The sequence below is a fragment of the Poromitra crassiceps genome, assembly GCF_964638095.1.
Source record: "Poromitra crassiceps genome assembly, chromosome: 19".
NCBI lineage: Eukaryota > Metazoa > Chordata > Actinopteri > Beryciformes > Melamphaidae > Poromitra > Poromitra crassiceps.
In genome coordinates this window covers 16,269,041-16,283,775 of record NC_139646.1, presented here as the reverse complement: position 1 = coordinate 16,283,775, position 14,735 = coordinate 16,269,041, and the positions used below count along the sequence as shown (strand labels likewise).

The 14,735-nt window shown below is 43.7% G+C and overlaps 1 protein-coding gene across 1 annotated transcript in view; it reads left to right on the top strand.

Annotated features, from left to right (window-relative positions):
• The first annotated feature begins 1,154 nt into the window (after positions 1 to 1,154).
• Positions 1,155 to 14,735, top strand: part of rptor (regulatory associated protein of MTOR, complex 1) — a 225,792-nt gene continuing 212,211 nt past the window's right edge. Inside the window, exons 1-2 of the mRNA XM_083656294.1 lie at positions 1,155 to 1,444; positions 4,991 to 5,165. Coding sequence (XP_083512420.1) covers positions 4,998 to 5,165 — 168 coding nt within the window. The 5' untranslated portion in view covers positions 1,155 to 1,444; positions 4,991 to 4,997. The remainder of the gene's footprint in view (positions 1,445 to 4,990; positions 5,166 to 14,735) is intronic.

The following is a 14,735-nucleotide window of genomic DNA, read 5'->3' as shown; positions in this document are numbered from 1 at the left end:
GAGAAATAACCAATTGGGAGCACAGCAGGAGAAAGGGTTAAAAATAAGGATACTTCCGTGAAAATTAGTGTTGGCAAGTATATGTGACATGCTGTCTGTGTTTTCCCCCCTAACCCCCCTGAAACAATAAATACATACTCGAGGGCCGCACTGAGTGAGGATGAGGGCCGCATGTGGCCAGTTGCCCATCCCTGGTTTATACTATACAGCAACGTAACTGTTTGAAAATGCTATAATTGTCTGAGTAGACTTGACCTAAAGGGCAGGGGGTCTGCCCTGGCTCATGGAGGCCGACTTTGGTGCTTAAAATCCACGTCGAGGTGACCTCCAGGCCTGGGGGTCTCCTGGCTCATGGAGGCCGACTTTGGTGCTTAAAATCCACGTCGAGGTGACCTCCAGGCCTGGGGGTCTCCTGGCTCATGGAGGCCGACTTTGATGCTTAAAATCCACGTTGAGGTGACCTCCAGGCCTGGGGGTCTCCTGGCTCATGGAGGCCGACTTTGGTGCTTAAAATCCGACTGCAGGTGACCTCAAGGCCTGGGCGTCTCTCCTGGCTTGTGTGTGTGCACACACACTCACACACACTCACACACACACACACACACACACACACACACACACACACACACACACACACACACACACACACACACACACACACACACACACACACACCATGTATTTGTATATTTGAGCTTGAAATAAAATCGTTTAAAAAAGAATACATTATTAACTACAACAGCAACAACATAAAAAAAAGATTTTTGTTTGGCAGTTTGACGTTACAACAGTTTCTCGTTGACAAAACAGGCAGCTGATTTTGCGCCACAAAACTTACTCAAATTTGTAGTCTAGTGAGCGGATAGTGACACTTTGCTTTTATTTTTGGTGTATCCATTGACCTATGGTGTATCCATTGACAGTGGTGTATCACACGAACAGCAGTGGTGACGTAACGTTTCATGACAGCCGCGGCCGCCCACAGAGCTGCACGGTGCATTCTGGGTCCAACCCAAGATGGCTGCGCCCTTGCAGAAGTGCTGAAGAAGTGCCTCTCTGGAGAAATTATTGGGCTTGCCTCTGAATTTCGCGGAAACCATCACACGAAATTAGCTACAGCGACACACCGCTGTACAGGGAGACCATACGACCAAAGTCATCGATACGTGGGGTCGTTGCTCCGTGTGGCTGTGGCAGACTGTCCGTGTGAAGATGGGCCTCGTCTCAAGCCCCTTCCCATAGCGAAGAGCCGTGGGGAGAGGACCCGCAGATTCCCCTGCAAGCACATACCGGTGGAACTTGGACTTGACGGGTTTGACATTATATACAGGCTGTGGACGCTGCCCTACAATTTTCTGGCCAGGATTGTTTGCGCGACCGTATCTGTCATCGTCCGGAGACGGAGAGGTTCCCAAGCCCGTGTTGATCATCCTACCGCACCAAGGTCTGCATGCATCTGTACGCTTCGCTGCTCCGACAAGCGCCATTTCTGCACATCTGCTCTGTCCCACACTTGTCAGCTTGGTCGTAATGTTTCACTGTTTCGTAAGCTACGTTAACTGGAAACAGTTTAAATCGCAATAGCCTGCTCAGCAGTCTGACAGCTGGCAGAGCCATCTTCAGTGAGAGCTGTCAAATTAGCCGAGCTAGCTTAGCTAACATGTTAGTGAATGTCCGCCAGCCGGTTTATTCGCTAAGTAACTAGCTTAGCGGCTGCTCGCCAAGAAGCCGGTTGTATGACCAAGTTTAACGCTGCTAGGCCGGGCTATCGTTACTTCATACATGTGTCCATAATGTGAGTTATTACACGGGACTGAGCAGATCCTCGTCCGTGGCTCCAGTTGTGTTCACGTGGCCAGCTCGAGCTTCATCATGGCGTGACAGCTAGGTGTAACGTTAACATAAAAAGTGGGCGTACTGAATTTCAGCCATGCTTTGTTGGTGTTATTGTTGTCATTCGAGCAGGAGTTCACAGTGCATTGCAAAATGACTCATTCCTTGTATGCCATGCAAGGCAGTGGTTCTCAAACCTTTTCATGTCAAGGACCCCTAAACTGACACAAATTAGACCACGGACCCCCAGATTTTGCCCCAGGGTTCCAGCCTGGTGGTGAGTGCTGAAAACTGATTCACAGGGTCTGGATACCAGGCTGCGGTTCCCCCATCTGAGATTTTAGCTTTTGTGACAACCCTCCTCTCCTGGCCCTGACTTGCAGGCGTCTGGTGTTGCGGTTAGGCTGATTGGGTGCACCTGGGCTAGTGAACTTTTAAGACCATAACTTCAGACCATTCAGTCTCTCTCCCTCCTCACCAATGCGCCTTTTGTTCTGTTTGTTCTACTGTAGTTGGTGGTGTCTAGTTATTTTACGTTAGTTTTGGTAAATAAAGTATTGTTGTACTTTGGTGTATTACTCCTCATTTCTTACTTCCTTCAGCAGGGTTGTAACATATGAGGGGAATCGTACACCAAAGTAAAAGTTAAAACAATAATTTATTAACTAAAACTAAGGGAAATAACTAGACAACACAAACTACATTAAACGACCAGAACAAAAGATGCTTCGGTGAGGAGGGAAGAGACTTCTTAAGCCCAATGAGTGCACCCGGTCCAGGTGCACCCAATCAGCCTAATGGCTGCTAGGCTTGCGCAGCGTCCAAATTTAAATATCAGAATATAGTCCCTCCCAAATATCGCGATATTATTGCCATCATCATCATCGCCAGAGGAACCACCTTTTCCAGGTTGGGTACCCATATAACCCATGCTCATTTAAATATCTTGAGGTGAGAGGTCAAGGGACCCCCTTTGAAAATGGCAATTGCAGTTTTTCCCCTTGCAATTGCTTTCCTGAATTTTGAGCGTTATTTAGCCCCTTTCCCGTCAAGCTAGCATGACATGGTTGGTTCCAGCTAGCATGACATTTTAGGGAACCAAAGGATGCCTTCGGACTTCCAGTTTCATAATGATACCAGTACCTTCATGTGATGTGAAATATGTCAATATTCGGGAAATTATGCGATATTCGATATTATTGAAAATCAGCCCTGCAAGACAGGGCCAGGGGAGTGGGAGGGTCTTCACACTTTTAGTTGTTTTATTACAGAAAGTGCATGAAACCCATGACTAAAATAGCCATACATTTATGTCAATGTCTTACGCTTGGAATTCTAGTGAAAATAAATTATATTGCCTTTTTTGCTGGGGACCCCCTGGAACCACCTCAAGGACCCCTGGGGGTCCCTGGACCCCATGTTGAGAAGCACTGCACTCAGGGATGGAAACCTTTTTTTCACATGTTCACTATTTACTGTAAGGGTGAGTACTGTGCAGTTAGGGCTCCACATGAACTTTTTGACGCACTTGTCCTTAGGACAAGTAAATTTACCTTTCACTTGTCCAGGCACAAAAGTCAGTTGTCGGGTAAAAATGAGTCATTTTACAATAATTTCCTCTTTTAATTTTGTTTGCGAAGGAGGGTTTTTCTCTCACACAGTTTCACTGAAACAGTTCAAGACTTTGTTTGCCTCGTCACTTAAAATGTAAATGAACTTATCCAACATACTTTTCACAGGTCACTCAGTTCTTCTGATAAATTCGGTGTCATGTGTCACAAAGCAGAATAAAAAAAGTCAATGTGACGGCGTCGCCAAATATACTTGGGTGGCCGTAATATACCTGGGCGGCCCACCCAAGTAAAGTCTGTGTGGGAAACACTGGACTTTTAACTTGTCCGGTCCGGTGGGACAAGTACATTTCTCTTCCACTTGTCCTACAAAAAAACAACAGCACTTGTCCGGTCACTCTCTTTAAAGAGAATGTCTCCTCTGAATATCTCAAGGATGCATGGTGTTAGGAGACCGGCTCTGAAATAGCTCTTCAACTCTGGGAAGATGGGTTAAGTAGAATTAAGGATTGCTCTGTTAACGCCAGAATCCAGCTCATACAGTTTAAGGTTATGCACCATCTACATTATTCAAAGGTCAGGCTGAACAGGATATACCCTTCTGTTTCCCCTAAGTGTGGCAAATGTAAATCAGAGGATGGGACTCGAACTCACCTCTTCTGGTCATGCTCCAAGTTGCAAAAGTTCTAGGAGGAAATATTTCAAATGTATAGTGTAATACTTGGTAAGCAACTTACTCACTCCTGACGGTAATCTGGCTATCCTGGGCTGTTCTGATGACTGCTCTCAACTACCATATGGCAATCAACTCAACTGGCTCTTATGTTTGGCATGGTTATAGCTAAAAGGGTAATATTGGGGGAATGTAAGTCTTCATCCCCTCGTTATAAAAAATGGCTCAATGATATGATTTCCTGTTTACACCTGGAAGAGATATGATACTCTATGTTTAACTGTCCCTCTAAGTTTGAAAAGATTTGTGGACCCTTTGCTGACTGTATCAAGGAGAAGGGCATTTAACAAATGCACTGTTATGTCTGTGTCTTGATGGACTGTGAGCGGCCACATGCTTGATACGACCCTCTACAATGAATGCACTACATATTTGTGTTTATTTGCATTTATTTATTTTGTCAGCCATTTCGGCGACTGCTCATGGTCTTCTCTGGCTGCTGAGAGAACCCTGCTGGTCACTGCTGCAGTAGCAGTAGACACTGGACACTGCCTAAATGGTGTATTTTGGTATGCTGCTGATACAATACCAGTGACAATACTGTGTACACTGTGTACTACGCTGGCCTTTCTCTGGGTGGGCTGGGGGGTGGTGGGGCTCAGGGATTTGGTTGTTATTTCTGTTTATTGTGTTTACATGTTTGTCATATATGCACATTGGAAAAACAAAAACACTTGTCCCAAGCCTTAATGTTGAGCCCTGCCTTGTACAGCAAAGAAACTCCAAAAACCAACAAGCATTTGGCCATTGACTAGTGTTGATTTCCCACCAGGCAAACACTTCAAGTGGCCACAGCAAGTCATCGAATCTAATTGACTGACATGAGCTCTCTCTCTCAACTCTCTCCCCGTAGGGCCCTGATGAAAATGGACTCAGACCTGCTTCATTCACCGGCCGTGGGCCTGGCTGAGGAAGACGAGCCTGACATGAATGACTGGAAACTTCCACTGGCCTTCATGAAGAAACGCCACTCGGAGAAGATCGAGGGTTCCAAGGCGCTGGCGCAGAGCTGGAGGATGAAGGACAGGGTAAATGTCGGCTCATAATATTTGGAGTATTTCAGCAGGTGAAGGATGCTGTCTGAATGGAGCTGTGAGAGGTGTCGTTTGAAGTCATTGGGTCTCTTTGTCTCGTCGCTCTGCTTTGCATCACTTCAGCCATGGATATGTGGCACCCAAGGTTTTTTGGGGGGTACAAACTGATGCAGGCATATCTACAATGCAAATCAATGGGGATCACAGATATTAAAAATTTTGGCAGCTATGCAATAATACTTTTCCATATACAAATAGCTGTGGTGGTGCTAAGTTATTTGTGGAAGGAACTAATAATATGAGGAATGGGGAAATTAGATTACCAAGGTATGATTTATTGCACAGAATAATGGCTAGATATTGCAAATCTAAAGCAGCAGAAAGTCAGTCTTTTCTATCTTAGAAATGGTATGCATCAAAAGTATGAGCCCTTAGTTTGATGGGAAAGATGCTAGTGCCTATATCTGTAAATTAGTAATGTTCAGGGAGACCCTCTTGCGCATAGCAGTGTGGTTGACTCAACATGTATACTTTGTGAATTAGTGTAGAATTAGATAAAAAACACAATCAACACAAAACAACAACACATACAGTAGCCTACCAAAAATGGCAAAGGACAGCATACGTTCATAATAAAAATAAATAAGAAGTCAATAAACACTATCTAACTACAATAGAAGGCAGTTACTGATTATGTATGGACTTATAACAGAAGAGAGAGGAGAGGGCTGGTCAGCAGTTGCAGCAGTCAACTACGACCTGTTTCAGATTTTAAGTAAGATGTTAAGTGATGTGAGACTGTGAGTTTGAGAGTGTTTTGGAGTGTGTTCCATTTGTTTACTGCGGCAAAACGGAAGGAATGATGACCAAAGACAGTGTGAACTTTTGGGATGGTGAGCATGATGAGGTGACTGGATCTTAGGCGGTAGGTGCTGTGTGGCACTTGGAATGTGCAGGAGGTTTGAGAGGTAAAGAGGTGACTTGCAGGAGGTTGAGAGGTAATGAGGTGACTGGATCTTAGGCGGTAGGTGCTGATGCAAGTGTGCAGGAGGTTGAGAGGTAATGAGGTAACTGGATCTTAGGCGGTAGGTGCTGTTGGAATGTGCAGGAGGTTTGAGAGGTAATGATGAGGTCAGGTTACTGGATCTTAGGCAGTTGTTGCTGTTGGAACTTGGAATGTGCAAGATGTTTGAGAGGTAAAGAGGTGACTTGCAGGAGGTTGAGAGGTAATGAGGTGACTGGATCTTAGGCGGTTGTTGCTGTTGGAACTTGGAATGTGCAGGAGGTTTGAGAGGTAAAGAGGTGACTTGCAGGAGGTTGAGAGCTAATGAGGTGACTGGATCTTAGGCGGTCGTTGCTGTTGGAAATGTGCAGGAGGTTGAGAGGTAATGAGGTGACTGGATCTTAGGCAGTAGGTGCTGTTGGAACTTGGAATGTGCAGGAGGTTTGAGAGGTAAAGAGGTGACTTGCAGGAGGTTGAGAGCTAATGAGGTGACTGGATCTTAGGCGGTCGTTGCTGTTGGAAATGTGCAGGAGGTTGAGAGGTATTAGGTGACTTTCCCACAATTGATTTGTAGACAACAAGTTGAAGCCAGTGTTGTAGTCGCCTGGCGTGACGAGAGGGCCATTCAACCAGTTTGTAGAGATCACAGTGGTGAGTGGAAAACGGTGCACATGTGGCAGAACCGATTGCTGAATGGTGGCGTGTGTCAAGCTTATTAAGGCTTGAAGACTTATCAGCTTCTTATAGCCATAGCCTTCAAGTCTTGCCTCAGTGAATTAGCTAGCTAGCTATAGCACCACCAGTTGCCAACAATGACAAGCCCTATAACCGGTGCTCTCTCTCTCTCTCTCTCTCTCTCTCTCTCTCTCTCTCTCTCTCTCTCTCTCTCTCTCTCTCTCTCTCATGCTCTCACTCTGTGAAGTAGATCTGCGCTTGCATTTTTGATCAACGATATCGTATTATTTTCAAGGGCTTTAATGCATCATCATAATGACAGATGAATAGATCAATAATTCTCTACAGAAAGGAGGACAGAGCTGAACTTGCCGGCCTTTCGGCATCTGCTGCTCCATTGATGGAGCCTCTTCTCACATCTGGCACAGATGGCCAGAGCTCCCCAGAGCTCAAGAGCAGCTGGAGTTACCTCAACACTCTTTGATAATGTTATGTCCAACGAAACATAGGCCTACTTATCTGAACTTCTACAGGTATCTGGTCATGGAGGGACAAGGCAGTTGTATTTCTGATGTTTGAAAAAATGTAAATGTGAAACGCCAACAGCTTCCGATGGCGTTTGCATATGGCCTTGCTGGTTGCGCATTGGCCAAAAAAAAATCGCCCCAATGTTGGCAAAAGCATCGGCAATCATCTATTGTCACGTTGCTTGTCGTCGATATACACGATGTCATCGTGGGTCACGACCAGCCTCACATCCATGATTGCGCAGTCGGTTGCAACTCCTGCAGTCGGGTGCAACCAGGCCCTGGTTAAAATCTGCAGAATCTTTTGTGTCAAACTTTTGCCCATGCCAACCCAGAGACGGATGATTTTCAGTGCAGAATAGTAATTTGATTGTCCAATTTGATGTCCCTGTAAATGGAGTTTCAGCTTGCTGACATGCATATTAACCATCCTCCCTGCCAGCTCTCAGAATCGCTTAAAGTTAAACATATTTTATCTCATTAAAGAGACAAGTCAAATGCATTTAAGCCACTCGCTGTGCTTTGAGAGGACATCCGTCTTTTAAGCAGCCAAGCTCACGGCAGCGAACCAGCCCTCACCCTAGCCTTTATTATTGTTCTACTTTTGTGCAATTCATTTTGCTGTGCTTGAGGCTACCCACGCTCCGCTGTGACAGGGGAGTCTCAAAGCTTTCCCTCATGAATGGCTACAGAGGGTTTCTCTGCTGCTCAGCTCATATAAAGCTGGCGTTTCATCCACTGCAGTGCTACCTACCTGATTATTTCATTGCCTCACGGCTACGGAGATCTATAGTTGTAATAATGCCAAATGCCACATAGTCATGCATAGCCTTGGCAGACTGTGCAGCCATTGTAGACATTCACCCAAATGGAAGTTGAATGCCTCACTGCTGTTAGGAGGACATCACTAAAATGACACTGCTGTCAAGCTGCAGGGAGATCTGGAATAAGAAGGCATCATTAAATGTGAGCCTGCTATTGATTTAAAAGAGGTAATAGGAACTGGCTGAAATGACCCAACGCTTTATCGACCACTATCAGAAAGTCAGACTAAATCCACTGTGTAACATTTATCACCATCACTCCTATCAGACAGTCAGACTAAATCCACTGTGTAACATTTATCACTGTTCCAAGTGATCACCATCACTCCTATCAGACAGTCAGACTAAATCCACTGTGTAACATTTATCACCATCACTCCTATCAGAAAGTCAGACTAAATCCACTGTGTAACATTTATCACCATCACTCCTATCAGAAAGTCAGACTAAATCCACTGTGTAACATTTATCACCATCACTCCTATCGGAAAGACAGACTAAATCCACTGTGTAACATTTATCACCATCACTCCTATCAGAAATTCAGACTAAATCCACTGTGTAACATTTATCACTGTGTAACATTTATCACCATCACTCCTATCAGAAAGTCAGACTAAATCCACTGTGTAACATTTATCACTGTGTAACATTTATCACCATCACTCCTATCAGAAAGTCAGACTAAATCCACTGTGTAACATTTATCACTGTGTAACATTTATCACCATCACTCCTATCAGAAAGTCAGACTAAATCCACTGACATTGATCACTGTATAACATGTATCACCATCAATCAGAAAGTCAGACTAAATCCACTGTGTAACATTTATCACTGTATAACATTTATCACCATCACTCCTATCAGAAAGTCAGACTAAATCCACTGTGTAACATCTATCACCATCACTCCTATCGGAAAGTCAGACTAAATCCACTGTGTAACATTGATCACTGTGTAACATTTATCACCATCACTCCTATCAGAAAGTCAGACTAAATCCACTGTGTAACATCTATCACCATCACTCCTATCGGAAAGTCAGACTAAATCCACTGTGTAACATTTATCACCATCACTCCTATCAGAAAGTCAGACTAAATCCACTGTGTAACATTTATCACCATCACTCCTATCAGAAAGTCAGACTAAATCCACTGTGTAACATTTATCACCATCAATCCTATCAGACAGAAAGTCAGACTAAATCCACTGTGTAACATGTATCACCATCGCAAATTCTTGCTCAGAGCATTTTTCAGGCAGCAGACCCACATTTTTGAACAAGTGAGACTATATGCCCTTTCATGTCTGGACTCTGGACTCCGGAGAACTGGAAGTTCTGGAACTAAAGAGAATATTTTGTTTGTGTTTGACAGGGGAAGAATTTGGCTTTAAATATAACTCTGGCCCGGTGTCAAACCCAGTCCACTACATCTAGAGGTATGGAGCCAAAGTTGGACTCTTTAGCCCTAGACTAGTATTACTTGCCCCAGAGAAAAAATTGTAGCTTCTTGAGACTGTCAATGCTGCAGTTTTGAAAAACAAAACAAAAACAACATCTATTTGTTATATATTGTTGTATATTGTAGGACTCAATCTGTAGCTCAGTGGACTCATCCTCCACTCCTGATACTGAAAATTGCTTTGGATAAACGTGTCATACCACAGCATGACCACAGCATAACTGCTATTACTGGGTCTTAAGGTCCTTACACACCAGCGATTTTTCATGCGATTAATTTGCACGTCACTAATAATATTTTTCGAACCTATATATCAGTCAATGCAACCGTGCACTGCAAAGTTTCGCTGAGCGTTATTGCGGTGTTGATTTTTTCGCACCACGGTCGATTTTTCAGAAATTCGCGTCCGACGTGTACACATCTGTTGCTGTGATTGACAGGTGGGTCAAGATTTGCATTGCAATTTCGTGCTGTATATTCACATCGCTCTTGGTGTGTGTGTAGCTGCCTTAAAGCAGGACTAAACTTGCACTAAAAACGGGTCCATTGGAGTGAATGGAGATGTTGCAACTCTCCTGGCGTGAACACAGTACAGTAATAATCACATGAAAAAATCATTTTTCATCATTCACATGAGTGGGGACTGGGGAAGGGGGGAGGAGTACGACATGACGTCAGGTTGTACCGTTTTGGAGGGCAAAAATAGAATAGAATATTATAAATTTGGTCTCAAATGTGGAAATTTTGACCAGAATTCTTCACACACCACCCCAAAAGCCATATTTGGTTAAAAGCTGAAAAAAAGTGTTTTGGGGTTTAGCCCTGCTTTAACTCTGCAAACTTCAGCCATTTCCTCTCCAGGTGTCCAGTAGGGCTGGGTCGGTTTTAAAATTTTAAAACCGGTTCGATATTGCCGTCTAAACCGGATCGAACCGGTATACCGATTTTTTTTGTAATTACATTTTATTTTTTTATTTTTTTATTTTTTTTTAAAGCAGGGCTCCCGAGTGTGGCCCATAACTGTCTGTAGTGCAACTTCAGTCCACCTGATAGCGATAATACACCTCTAAGCTGGTATTGTCAACCAGCAATGATACTGAATAAAAAGAAGCAGGACACCTGTGTAACAAACACACCCTGTATTTATTTCTCATAACTATTCAGCTCAACTTTTCTTCTAAACATCAAAATAATAAATGAAATAAGACTTCTGCCTATAGTGCAACTTGAGAAAAAGGCTAATAAAAACACAAGCAGTGCAATCAGAATGGATTGGCTTACAGCTGAGCTGCCTTATAAACTTCAAAACTCACAAATTCACACAATATAGGGCCTAGGCATGGGTCGGTTTGAACATTTTGAAACCGGTTCGATATTCCCCAAAAAAACGTATCAAAGCGGCTGCAGTTGGTGGCGATAATGCACCTCTAAGCTGGTATGCTGCCAACCAGCACGAACACTGAATACAAATAAGCAGAACCTTTTAACTGTAACAACACACTGTTTTTATTTCTCATAACTATTCAGCTTAACTTTTCTTCAAACATCAACATAATAAACAAAATAAGACTTTTGCCTACTAGTGCAACTTGAGAAGAGGCTAATACGAACAATAGTGCAATCAGAATGGACTGGGAATTTTTTTTTTTTTTTTTTTTTTTTAAGGTTTTTTCGGTTTGCACGTGATCAAACCGGTTTGGGCTCGTATACCGAACCGAACCGGTAAAACCGGAAATCGACCCATGCCTAGTGTCCAGTGGTGCTCACACACTTGCCTTGCAGCACTCCTTCTTTTGGGAGCTTGAAACTGATGGATAGTAACTGTAGAAGTGAGGATGTCTCCTCAGCTGCTATATGAACAGTAAAGCCTGGGCAGAGTAGTGTCCAGCGATGGGGCTATCGAGTGGGCCGTGAATGATGTTCTGCACCATGGGAAATCAGAGGACTAGCACACACTCATGCATGTACGCACACACACACACGCGCGCGTGCACGCACACACACACACACACACACACACACAGTTGTCACAGGTATGAAGGAGATCAGCACAATTATAATCCCCATTGATCAAAATTGGGTGTTTATTCCCTGTGGGGCTGATGCTGATGTGACGTCTGCGATTGAGGTGTGTGTGTGTTTGTGTACACATGTCTGTGCAGCTGTGTACAGCTATGCATGTGTCCTGTCCCCTGCACCTGCTAGTACGCACTAACGCACAATTCTGATAACGGTGTTCAGATAGAAGCGCACCTATCAGTATTCTACAGTATCATACAAGGTCATGGCTAGCTTCAGATGGCAAGCGCCTTCCCTGCTTTAACCAATAATAAAATTACACCCAGGTGAAGTAAGCAGTGCAGTTTTGCGCATGTCGCGTACAGGTGTGTGCACGTTTCACTGGCTTGGAGCTGTGGCGCCTTCTGTGTCCACTCACTTCCTTGTATGAACCGGGGGGGCTAAATCTCGTCCACACACGTTCCGTGCTCAAGCACACATACGTACAGTAGTCTCTTATAAAAGCGGCTGCTCCGCTTAAAAAGGGACCTAATCATTGATTAGGAAGTAATCAGGCAGACATGGAGTCAAGCTTGTATGTTGCCCCAGAGCCACTGATCAGAAGCCATTAGTGTTGTAATAGTGTTAATTAGACAGAGAGGAGAGAAGAGGAGAGGTGTGATTAGAGCAGATCCACCACCTCGCTCCCTTCACTGGAATAGCAGACCTGCAGCGTCAAATGGCTGTAATGTCCTCCTGTAGAGAGGGAATGAAGGAGATTGGACGTGGAAGTTGGTACATATTTTATTATGCCTCCGCCGGCGATAGCCAGGCCGGAGGCATTATGGATCCGGGTTGTCCGTCCGTCCGTCCGTACGAGGTTCGTTAACGCGATATCTGAGGAACGCCTTGACGGAATTTCATCAAATTTGCCTTAAACATCCACTTAGACTCAAGGATGATCTGATTAGATTTTGGTGGTCAAAGGTCAAGGTCACTGTGACCTCTCGAACGCCATTTTCAAGCTTGTTAACGCGATATCTCAGGAATGCCTTGACGGAATTTAATCAAATTTGTCTCAAACATCGACTTGGACTCAAGGATGAACTGATTACATTTTGGTGGTCAAACTTCAAGGTCACTATGACCTCATGAACGCCATTCCCAAGTTCGTTAACGCAATATCTCAAGAACGGCTTGATAGAATTTCTTCTGATTTGGCTCAAACATCGACTTGGACGCAAGGATGAACTGATTCCATTTTGGTTATCAAAGGTCAAAGGTCAAGGTCACTGTGACCTCTCGAATGCCATTTTCAAGCTTGTTAATGCGATATCTCAGGAATGTCTTGATGGAATTTCTTCGAATTTGCCACAAACGTCCACTTGGACTCAAGGACATTTTGGTGGTCAAAGTTCAAGGTCACTGTGACCTCACACACCCAATTTTCAAGCTCTGTAACCCCACATCTCACGAGCGTCTTGACTGAATTTCTTCCAATTTGCCTCAAATGGCGATTTGGACTGTAGAATTAACTAATGGCGGAGGCATATGTCCGCGTTGCGGTCGTTCTAGTTTATTTATTGATTTAAATTTTGTGTTGATTTATTCAGTTTATCTTTACCCATATAAAGCAACAACAAGAAAGGGGAACAATAAAAAAATACGCCAATGAAATAAGCAGTTTCTGTATTTCTGGAGGAGGCAAAACATACTTTGTTGTTTTAGGCCAATTTGTAATCTTGCAGTCACAGTGAACAGAGAAGGTGACGCCTGTGTCTTGAAAGCAAATAAAACAATCTGAACCTCGACCAGATAAGAGAACTTACTGATAGCAGCATAGGCTTTGACCAGCGTAGATCCACGGCCGCTAGAGTTGACCTCCAGTCCACACATGCATCAACACCTGATAAAATAAAGCCAAAAGTATTCAGTAGAAATATCTACTAAAGTATTCAGTTAGAAATATCTGCAAAATCAATAGAAATACCAGTTGGTGGCCACTTGCATCGAAAGCACCTTAAAGATGAGATCTCTTTACATTTTTTTTGTTTACTTTAGTTTTTGTTTTAGCTTGGGTGGCCTCAGCTGCAATTAAATGCCTTTCCCTGGCAGTGTTGGTGCTATTCATGACCAATGATAAGAGTTTCTGCTATATATGACCAATTACATGGCCATGTTCAGATGCAGACATAACTCACAGATTCTTAACATAGATGCCTCAACATACATCAGAGCTAGCTGTGAATCATAACTCACAGATTCTTAACATAGATGCCTCAACATACCACAGAGCTAGCTGCATTGGAAACTTTCCTCCCCTCACTGTTGTGATGTTTGAAAGTCCCCTGTGGAATAGGGGTGTCAAAAATAATCGATTATAAGATGCATCGTGATGCGGACGTGCACGATCCTGCATTGATTCACAAATGTCAAAAATCGATTACCGTATTTAATTTATTGATTTATTGATTTATTTTTAATAATCAAATAAAATATAATGGAAGTACATGCAGTTGTTTATTTTAATTATGGACCATAATACAATGCAATTCCAAATGCACTTTTATTTTAAAAGTAGCCACACAGTGAGAAAAAAGAAAGTGAGAAAAAATAAATCATGTATTGCGGAAAAAAGTGATGCATCGATTTAAGATGCATCGAGATGCATCGATAATCATAATCGAATCAAATCGTAGCCCTCTGAATCGTAATCGAATCGAATCGTGAGGCCAGTGAAGATTCACAGCCCTACTGTGGAAGCGGTATGGAGAGCTGTATGACGTCAAACAGAGAGGCAGACATCTTGATGCACATGTGACATGTCCATCTCTTCACAGCCTTACCTTTGTAGCATGCTTTTCTTTGCTTCACCTGCCAGCATCCTGTCTCCCCCTCGGCTGCTCCTTCCTCCCAGCCTGGCTGTATATCAGCTCCTGAGATGCTGTCGAGGATATATTTTTAGAGCTCTGTGCTTATGGGGCCTGTTCAGCTTGTTGAGCGTGGAGGTGCATCAGAATTTCCTTTATTTGCCAATGAGAAATGGACAGAAATTGGTCTTGGCCGCA